The sequence below is a fragment of the Lepidochelys kempii genome, chromosome 2 (genome assembly GCF_965140285.1).
Source record: "Lepidochelys kempii isolate rLepKem1 chromosome 2, rLepKem1.hap1, whole genome shotgun sequence".
NCBI lineage: Eukaryota > Metazoa > Chordata > Testudines > Cheloniidae > Lepidochelys > Lepidochelys kempii.
The window spans coordinates 258296168-258306635 of NC_136381.1; the positions used below are offsets into that span (position 1 = coordinate 258296168).

General features: G+C 48.3%; 1 protein-coding gene across 11 annotated transcripts in view; it reads left to right on the forward strand.

Annotated features, from left to right (window-relative positions):
* XIRP1 (xin actin binding repeat containing 1) overlaps window positions 1–9808 on the forward strand; it is a 46782-nt gene extending 36974 nt beyond the window's left edge. For 5 of the 11 annotated variants that reach the window (XM_073334683.2, XM_073334686.2, XM_073334688.2 and 2 more), the window contains one exon: window positions 1110–9807. In XM_073334683.2, the coding sequence (XP_073190784.1) occupies window positions 1110–8867 (7758 nt within the window). In that variant the 3' untranslated portion in view covers window positions 8868–9807. Of the gene's footprint in view, window positions 1–1109 lie in introns of all 11 variants that reach the window. The other 6 variants (XM_073334679.2, XM_073334682.2, XM_073334680.2 and 3 more) reach the window with 3 other exon arrangements.
* The last annotated feature ends 660 nt before the right edge of the window (window positions 9809–10468 follow it).

The window sequence follows — 10468 nt, forward strand, 5'->3', positions numbered from 1 at the left end:
TATCACCTCTGAATTTGGCCCACCAAGTCTAATTGCATCTTAACTGGTTTAATTCTCATGCTGAGGAGCCAGAAGAGAGGTGAGGACTCATAAGGAAATGCAACGAGGAGAAGGGTTTAAGGCAGTGGAAGTTAAAGGGGACCACACACTACTTTATTGTACACCTTTGTACATTTTCTTCTGGCTCCATGCTGTGTAAGTTACTCTCCCTTACCGATCACAAGTGGGCATGAGGGGCTCTCACTTACACCAACTCTCATCTTGGCCCAATACCTATGTCATTCCAAGTTAAACGTCACTCATCTTAGGTCTCTGATCTGCATTATGTTTTCCAAGCATATTAACTATCGTTGTTTCACCTGGAGCTATGGGACACCTGGTAGAGCCACAACAGAGGAAATCATTAATGCAGTGAAGTTTTTCTTCGTTCTGGAGCTGTAGGTTTGCACAGGTTGTAAGAAAAGGCTTTGGCATAGATAGAGAAAGGCTAGCTCTGATTAAGACGCATCATTCTGACTACTTCATGCAGCGTTCCAGCCACCCAAATATATAGATGGTCTTCACTCATCATCCTAGCCACTGAGTTCTGCCTCCTCACTGGGTCTTCTCCCATCTGATTACCAGGAGGCGGTAGGTCCACCGGCTTCCTTCTGAATCCCTAACTGGGTCTTCATTCCCCAGACCCACTGCAGTACCGTACACCTGGGAGAGATCTAAGCAGGGCATTAGCTCCCTGCTATTCAGACGTGCCCCCGTTAATATTATTCTGATGCTCATCCTCTCTTGCTAACACTATCCAGATCAGGTCTCTTTGTTGCTCTCTAGCTGACTTTAGACGTGGAGATTCCAGACTATAACTGCTAGAAATGTGTGAATTAGAGACCTTGATTTAAACTGCCTGGCTGTGGACACAGATTTAACACCCTAACCCCAAGCCTGGAGAGAGTTTGCTGTGGCGTGATGCTTTTGGGTGCTGTGTGCCGCTGAATCCAAGGTATGGAATTCATATTTGCTAGGTGCATGGGTTTTCCTCACTTGTTTGCTGTACTCACTACTAACCGGGCTAGTGGGGAAAGATAATGCTGATGTTTAAAACTGTTTCCCCAAAGATGGCAGAGCTTCAGAACCAGACGTCATCTAAAGTGAATGGCAAGAAAATGGAAGAGGACTTACCTCCACCTCCCCCTCCCCTGCAAGACTCCTTCCAGGCCTCTACTTCCCTGGTTGGGAGCCAGGATTCAAACCCACGGCCGCCCCCAAAGGGATCCTTCTCAAAGTTCTACCAGCAGCGCCAGGTGAATGAGCTGAAGAGGCTCTATAGGCACATGCACCCTGAGCTGAGGAAGAACCTGGAGGAAGCTGTGACCGAGGACCTGGCGGAAATGCTCAGCACGGAAGATCCCAGTGCCCAGGCCTCAGTGAATCTGGATGCCGTGCTCCCGGGGGAGGTTCAGTCCATGCGCTGGATCTTTGAAAACTGGACGCTAGACTCTATTGGGGAGCATCAACCGACCAAGACGTTGGCGGAGGAGGAACCCATCCCAAGCGGGGATGTGAAAAGCACCTCCCGGAGGTTTGAAAGCCAGTCGTTAAACGGAGACAGGCTGTCTGCGTTGACCAAAGTGCCCACGACAGTCCACACCAAAGGGGACGTGCATACAGCCCGGTGGCTATTCGAAACCCAGCCGCTGGACTCATTAAACAAAATGTACTCAGATGAAACAGACGTGCAGGAGGCAGTTCTCAAGGAGCCTGTTCAAAAAGGGGACGTGAAAGGTGCCAAGCAACTCTTTGAAACCTACTCCCTGGAAGCGCTGGGCCACTACAGCTCAGTGGAGGAGCAAAGTATCCTGCAGCTCAAATCAGAAATCCAGGAGCTAAAGGGCAATGTCAAGAAAACCATCAAGCTGTTCCAGACAGAGCCACTCTGTGCCATCAGAGACAAAACTGGCAACATCCACGAGATCAAATCCGTCTGCAGAGAAGAAATACAGAGCAATGCGGTCAGGACCGCTCGCTGGTTGTTTGAGACTCAGCCACTGGATACCATCAACAAGGACACGTCCAAAGTGAAAATTATCCGGGGGATTTCATTAGAAGAGGCAGGAAGGGGGAATGTCAGTGGAGCAAGATGGATGTTTGAAACTCAGCCACTTGATGTGATCAAAGAATTGACAGTGGAAGAAAAGGATTTCAGGGCTTCCATGGATTTCGTTGATGGGGCAGATGTCAGTAAGCAGCGTCTACTTTTTGAGACCCAACCTCTTGACTCTCTGAAAGGAGAAGTCTCAGACAGCAGCCCAGCCAAGGAAGAAGTCATCGGCGGTGACGTGAAATCTACACTCTGGCTGTTTGAAACCCAACCAATGGAAACCCTAAAAGATAATTTTGAAGTGGGTCATTTAAAGAGAGTGGGGATTTTGGAAGAGGAGAGGGGGGATGTGAAACAAAGAAAGCACGTCTTTGAGACCTGTCCCCTCAGCAGCATCTCAAAGGCATCCTCTGAAGACCCCCTCTCAGCCTCTAATGTACAAGAGGTGATGAAGGGGGATGTTAAATCTTTCAAAAACCTCTTTGAGACTCTCCCATTAGACAGCATTAAGCAGTCTGATGCTGAGCCCATCACCAAACAAGAAGAGGAGATACCAGCTGGGAACGTCAAAGCCAACCAGGTCCTGTTTGAGACAATACCTTTGTATGCCATCAAAGACAGCTTCGGAAACTTCCACAAGGTCACCTCTGTAAGCAGAGAGCAGGTCATGAGCGGCGATGTCAAGAACTACAAATGGATGTTTGAAACCAAACCTTTGGACCAGTTTGATGACAGCACCAAGAAGGTGGATATAATCAGAGGGATCACAAAGCAGGAAGTGATAGCTGGTGATGTCAGAACAGCAAAATGGCTCTTTGAAACCCAGCCCATTGATGTCATCCATCACCAAGCCAACCAAGGAGAAGAGCACTCCTCGGTGAAGAGAGAGGTTACCCAGCAGGGTGATGTGAAGACCTGCAGGTGGCTGTTTGAGACACAGCCAATTGACACCCTGTATGAGAAGGTGGAGAAAAAGCAGGAAGGGGAAAGTTCTGTACCACAGGCTGATGTTAAGTCGTACACATGGATGTTTGAGACCCAGCCCCTGGACTCCCTGAAAGGCCAGGAGGAGCAGTTTTTGCAGGTTGGCAAAGCATACTGCCAAGATGACTTACAAGGAGTCAACGTCAAAACTGTCAGACATCTGTTTGAGACTGAACCACTGGTTACCAATGCCTCCAGCGAGACTGACTCAAAGAAAATGGTCAGGTACTCCAGCCACGTGGAAATACAGTCCGGTGAAGTGTCTCGGGTGAAGGAGTTCTTTGAAACCAAACCCTTGGATGTACTGGGTAAATTGGCTGCAGCCACAAAAGAGAATGGTGTCCCTGCAGATGGGAACATTGAAGCTGGATCAGTGCACAAGTTCACCTGGCTCTTTGAGAACTTCCCCATGGATACTTTAAAGAACAACACTGAGGGCATACAAGAAATCCCCCCAGAGAAGGATATCGAGGGGGGGGACATCGGAGGCAAGAGGTTCATTTTTGAGACCTACTCCCTAGACCAGATTCATGACAAGGTGGATGAGACGGAGATCAAGAGGATCCAGGAGGAGACAATGAGCAAAGCCAGCATCAAGTCCTGCACCATGCTCTTTGAGAGCCAGCCCCTATATGCCATCCAGGACAAGGAGGGGGAATACCATGAGGTCACCTCACTGAAGAAGGAAGAAATAATGAAAGGTGACTTGAAAGGTGCCCGGTGGCTCTTCGAAACCAAACCTCTGGATCAGATCAAGAAGGAGGAGGAGGTGTTCGTGATCAGGGCTGTCACCCAAGAGGACATCAAGAAAGGGGATATCCAGTCTGCCCGATGGAGGTTTGAGACGGAGCCTCTCGATTCCTTCTCTGGGGGGAAGAGGTGTGTGGCCAGGACAGTGGATGATGTACAGAAAGGGGATGTCCAGACCAACAAGCAGCTTTTCGAGTCTCAGCCGGTGAGCCAGAAGAAATACGTGAGGATGGTCAGCGTCAGCGATGTCCAGCAGGGCAATGTGAGGACGTCCACCTGGCTTTTTGAGAACCAGCCCATCGATTCCCTGAAGGGAGAGTCTGAAGCGAGCTCCAGCATGACCACTGTGCAGAGAGAAGACAGCCAGAAAGGGGATGTGAAGCGCTGCACATGGCTGTTTGAAACTCAGCCCATGGATAGTCTCAAAGACCCCAAGGGGTCTGCCAGCACCAATGCCCCGGAGGTGGTCCCTCATGCTGATGTGAAGAGCACAACATGGCTGTTTGAAACCACCCCTCTGGATAAACTCAGCTCTTCTAAACACAGAACCGAAACTGAGGTGAAAGAGAGGACAGTGAGGGAGACTTTGGAAGGCCTCTGCGCCTGCCAGGCCATCCAGCATGACGGGATCCTCATAGAAGCCAATGACGTAGGGAGCGTGAGGATGGTGAAGTACCAGTTCAGCAGGCAAACTACTCCAGAGATCCAAAAGGAAGAGATTGTGGGAGGCAATTTGCAAAGGATCATGCTGCAACTACTGCACAGGACCAATGTGGAGGCCCAGGGGATGCTGGTGGAGGAGGACGAGGAGGGCAAGATCAAAGTCAGCCCACTGCAGCTACTGGACCCAAGCGAAGCCGATAAAAGCAAAGAGGAGTTGAGGGATGACGTTGCTAAGGCTCTCCAAAGTCTCCTTAGCCAAGATGCCTCCATCAAAAAGGGAATGGTCATGCAAGAGACAGAGGTGGGGTCGGTGAAGATGACTATCTACTCCCTCCTGCACCACTCCATCCAGCAGGAAGTTGTCAAGGGAGATGTGAAGTCAACCATAGGGAACCTGCTGGCTTCCTCGCAAGAGCAGAGGATGATGGCAACCATCAGACGGGAGGACAACGAGAAGGGGAATGTCCAGCTGTACACCAGCTGCATCGAGAAGGGAGACCTGGACTACCTAAAGAACCTTCAGCGGGAGTCTGAGATAGAGTCCCTCATCTCCTCTCAAGCAGACCAGGAGCCAGCAGAATTCATCCAGCAGGATGTGCAAGGGGCTAATATGCATGCCTTGCAACAGGAAGAGCCAGCAGATAAAGTGACTGAAGATGTGGGGCAAGGGGGCATTAAGGGGACTAAGAGAGTGCTCATGTGTGAAGGTGTAAGCAAAGAGAACATGTTAGAAAGAAAGGCAGTGCATGCAGGTGACACAGACTCCACTGTGCAGTGTCTTGGGCAAAACCTGAGCCGGCCCACAGGGGTGGGAAAGGAAGATATTGTGTGTGGGGATATTCAGGCAACCACACAATCACTGAAAAAGGCTAAGAATGTCAACAAGAAGGCAGAGAGAGAGGAGAGAGTCTCTAGAGATGTGAAGGAAGTGAAGATTGCACCACAGGGAGCAGCCTCCACTAAAGTGGTGGCTCAGAAAGATGACATGGCCAGAAGCCAGCGTTCAGTGGCAGGGGAAACCAGCCAGATGACAAAAAACATGGAGGAGGCGGCCCTTGGAAGTGATCTTCAAGCCGCAATGCAGAGTCTAAGGCTGGCCACAGCTGAGGCAAAAAGCATTCAGCACCAAGTCCAGAGCAAGCTCCACAAGAGCACGGAGCAAATCCATCTCGCCTCTAAGCAGCAGGCACCCAGCATTTCGGGGACAATGACCATGCAATCAACTGTTTGCCAACAGGAATGTGCACCCCCCAAGCAGCATCAAGCCAGCGCCACCATCAGAGACCAGGAGTCATCCAAGTCCCACGCAAGTGCGTCTCAGAAGAGCATGACGTCACACAAAAAGGTCAGTACTTCCGAGGAAGTACAGGGAGGACAGCATTTGTGCCAGGAAAGCCAAGGTGTGCCTAGTGCAGATGTTAGCGTTAAGGATGGTCTGTTTACTGCCAAGCCAGTGAAACCCTATGTAAGCCCTTTTATTGAGTCTGATTACAAAGAGCAATCAGTGCAAGAAGAAAGAGAGCAAGATGTTATGCTCAGAGGGGATGTAAAGACAGCTATCAGAGCACTGCAAAGTGCTGCAACAGAACAGAGACAAGTAGAGAAGGAGGATGTTGTTCGAGGTAACTTAAAGGCCACTCTTCAGTCGCTGGAGAAGTCTAATGTTAATGTCTCCAAAGGGGATTTTAAAGCCGCTATGATATACAGAAATGCAGGGCAGTCATATTCCATATGTAAAAAGGAAAACGATACTCAATCAATTAGTAACCAGACAGCTGTAGTGACTTCAGGGTCCCAGTCTGATAATGACTTTCCTCCTCCTCCCCCAGTTGCTGTGATGAAAACTAAGTGTTGTCCACCCATGACACAAGCAAGAGAATCTGCCCCTTCCCAACCAAGCAAAAAAGATGAAGCCCTGGGATGTTCTGCACCGATGCACAACGCTATCCCTAAGACCCTCACTCTCGCCTCCACCAAAGCCAATGATCAGAGGCCTTCAGAGAAACCAGCGATTCTCCCCAAACCAGAAATTACTGCCCCACCAAGGAGGAAACCCATTCCACCTCCAAAACCTGAGCGCTTCCTGCAGGAGAAACCTTCACGCCCTGCTAGCAACAGTAAAGGGAGGTTGACAAAGCTAGTCCCACCCCCACTGCCTCCTAAACCTTCAGGCCTGAGCGAGCTAAGCAGAGCAAAAACCCCACCCATGAATCAGGCAAAGGACTCGTGTTGCTCTGATGCCTTAGCACAAATGGGATGTGGGGACTGTCAGTCAAAGTGTTGTACCCCTCAATCACCAGTGGCCAATGCTGTTACTGTAAAGAACCAGAACTCTGAGAAGAAAGCACCAAAAGACATCATCAAAACACCTCTTCAGATAGCAGAGGAAAGGTACAAGGCAACCAAGGAAGAACAGGGCAAGCAAGAGTCAGTAGACTCTAAGACGTCAAAGCCACTTAAAAATCGAGTGGCTGTCTCTGAAACAGAACAGGTGATGACCAAAGAGAAGGCAACAGCTCCAAGGAACTGCTGTCCAGCTGAGGAAATTCCGGGACACAGACTTTCATCTGGCCAAGAGAACAGCTGCACATTAACATCAAAACAAGAATGGCTGGATGGGTATCTGATAGGTCTTACTAACCCCGAGAGTGAGAATAAGCCAAGTACCTCTCCTAAGAATCAAGCTACCCTTCTGAGAAAAGGATCTGATACAGCACTAAATGCCTCACCTAAGACAGAAAGTGCAAGCATGTCTAGTACCGATGGGTCATGGGATAATCAGAGCACCACCCAGAAAACAAATCAGAGAAGACAAGAAGAGCCTTCAGCATCTTCCCATCAGCTTTCCAGGGACCTCTTTAAGGAGCAGCAGCAGGTGAACAGTAGACAAGGGGGCAGTCTTGAAGCGAAGAGGGAGCAGTTTGCTCAGAAGCCAGTGGTGGTCATGCGAGAAAAGCCCTGCAGAGAAACGGAGGATGAACGTCTCAAGAGGCTGTCTTTCCACAAGGAGGAGATCATGAAGGGCAGCGTCAAGGAGGCTATGGAGATCTTTGAGAATCTGCGAAGGCAGGAGGAGCTGCAAGAGATCCTGACCCGAGTGAAGGAGTTTGAGGAGGAGACATTTAAGGTGGATGTGAAAGCCCTGAAGAGCTTCTTTGAGAATGTCCCAGAATGGGTGGTGCATCAGAAGGCTCACCAAGTGACGCAGCAGCACAAGGCTGAGAAGGCCGAGCAAACGACGAAGGAAGACTCTGACAGCGTCTCCTCTGTGGAGCTGGCTTTTGAAGACCTGGAGAGGGCAAGTGCTGAGATCATCCACCTGAAGGAGCAGACGTTAGCTAGGTTGCTGGACATTGAGGAGGCCATTAGGAAAGCTCTCTATTCTGTTTCTAATCTAAAGTCAGAATCAGACATAGCTGGGCTCTCTGGGCTCTTCAAGGAGTCTCTGGGGAACGCCCAGAGCCCTACAACCAGCAACAATATCCGTAAGATCAGCATAGTCTCCAGCAAAGCCAAGCAAGAGAAAGCAGCACAAGGGATGCAGAACGCAGCATCTGTGGAAAGTGCAAATGGGTCCGAAAAGACGGAGATGCTCAAAGGAGAGTTAGAGGTCCCCTGCATCATTGAGCAGCGAGTAAATTCTCCATCGTCTCCTTCTTATATCTCCATTGAGTCTGCAGCCAGAAAGCCTGCTGAATCACCCAAGATGGCATATTCCCCCTGGGATGCCCCCTTACAAGATTATCCCGACATGCCAGGAAAAAGGGACACATTCACTCAGAACATCTTTAACTCATTAACTCGCAAATCAGTGGGGTCCGGTGAATGCAATCCAGCTCCCTTGCAGATTGAACAGGAGCCCATCCAGATGAAGATAGGATCAAACTCAATTAGGCAACACTATGTCAGCAACCCCGAGTGTCCGCTTAGTGGCAACAGTGGCAAAGAGGGCTGCGCACTGAACTCATCCAAAGGCAGCTGCCATGGTGCAATCAAAGGAGGCTTTTCTGACTACAAAGCTCCCCTGAACATTTCTAGCCCACAGAATCCAAGGAGGCAGAAAAGCATATTAGAACTGCAGACAGGTCCGGATGGATCCAAGCTTTACGGAGCCACCAGAACTGTGACCGAGCAGTACGAGGAGGTGGATGAGTTCGGAAACAAGATCATCACTTCATCCACCACCGTCACCAAACAATCAGAGACCCAAACCTCCTCCACGTGCAATGTGGTCTCTCCTCCCCGGTATGAGATAACCGCCTCGCCCCTCCTTCGGAGGTACCTAAACAGTCCTGGTGAAGACTTCCACTCCAACGGCAGCTTCCAGGAAACAGGGGTGGTCTTTGTCACTTTTGGCAACTCCAAGCCAAAGAAATAGAAGGCTTTGAATAGTGGGGGATGCTAACCAGGTAAAGAAGAAACAATGAATTCATCGATTTAGCCATGTGACATACAGGAACTCCGCCAAGCCTTGTGATGCTTTTAGAATGTTCTCCTAGAGTTTGGTATACAAATACAATTCAGGGCCAGCACTTGTGGTAAACAACATCCTTCACCTCACTAACCCAACAGACTTGGAGTTACCCCACATCCGAAGATCTGAGTCTTGGATAGCAGCATAAGCAAGAAAATAAACAAATGGGTGTTTTAGATGGTTTCTTCACCTCTGAATAGTGCTTGTGGGTGTGTCCAGGACATCTCTGAACACAGGCAGGAAAAAAGGACAACTAGAGCCAGCCAAAAGAACTAGCCTGTCTGGGTATTTTGGAAACAGACTCATTTATCCTACCTTGTCCATCTCTTTCTGATATCAGCGCAGACCTCATCTCTCTCTCTCTCTCACTCTCACACACACACACACACACACACTCATGGGTGTGTTGAGTAGTTTTCACTTAGCTATTAAAAGAAAGAACATCTTCAAATTGGGGCGGGGGAGAAGGGGGGAGGAGAGATACTTAGCAGAAACCAGTACATAGCAAGTATTCGGTACTACCTAAAATGGTATAAATCAGGATTTCCAGAATATTTGTCAGTGTCATTCTCCCTAAGGTGGACATGAAGAAAGATGCTCTAGTTAAGATTGTATCAAGTTCAACTAAAGAAATAGATGGCTATTGCTTTCCTTTCTTTCTTTGACCTGTAATTTATTATTCATTATATACAAAATATTTTATTTTACTGTCCATGTATTCTTATGTTTAATGTTTAAATCCACTTTGAAACTTTGTAAAGAAATTCTTTTTATTATGAACTTGTTTTGTACATTCTCAATTCAAGATATTAGATATTTTGTGCCCCCTCCCCCTTTTTTTTAATTTTTATTGCTGCATTTTGAAGGTAAACATTACCTCTGAAAATAGACTGGTCTGGTTCTTTTGTTTTGCCACGTGTTTGATTGAGTTCAAAGTATTTAGAATGCCTCTGCTGATGAAGTAGTTGAGTCTTTCAGTGTCACCACCAAGCTTTATCAATGGAAGCTAAAAAGAAAACAGAGCTAGAACTGGTAGAAAAAAACCTGAATTTTCCAACACAAATGTATTTCCAACCAAAAAAAATCCACTCCACATTTTCGCTCTTTTACGGCCATATTTTTTTGAAAATTCAGAATTAAAAGAAAAATTCTATGTATTTTGACCAGCTATAAAAACATGAGCAAAGAATGTGTCTAACGTTTGATTAGTTGATTGGAGTTACTTAGGGCTACCTTGTGATTTGGTCATACAAGAGAACAAGAACACCTCTTGGCTGTCGAGTTCATTTGGGTGATATGCATCCGGTTCTGAGCCAAGCCTGGCAGGAGCAGTCACACTACAAAGCCACATCCCCATCGGTGTGTCCTTACTGATGCTGCGCTCACTCACATGCCTCACTAGGACTTCTGGGGGCATAGCCCGTGGCTTTCAGAGCTACAGTGAATTGAGCTGCTCTGTGATTCTTTTCCAGCGACTTATGGGTGAACTTGTCTGTTTTTCTGGG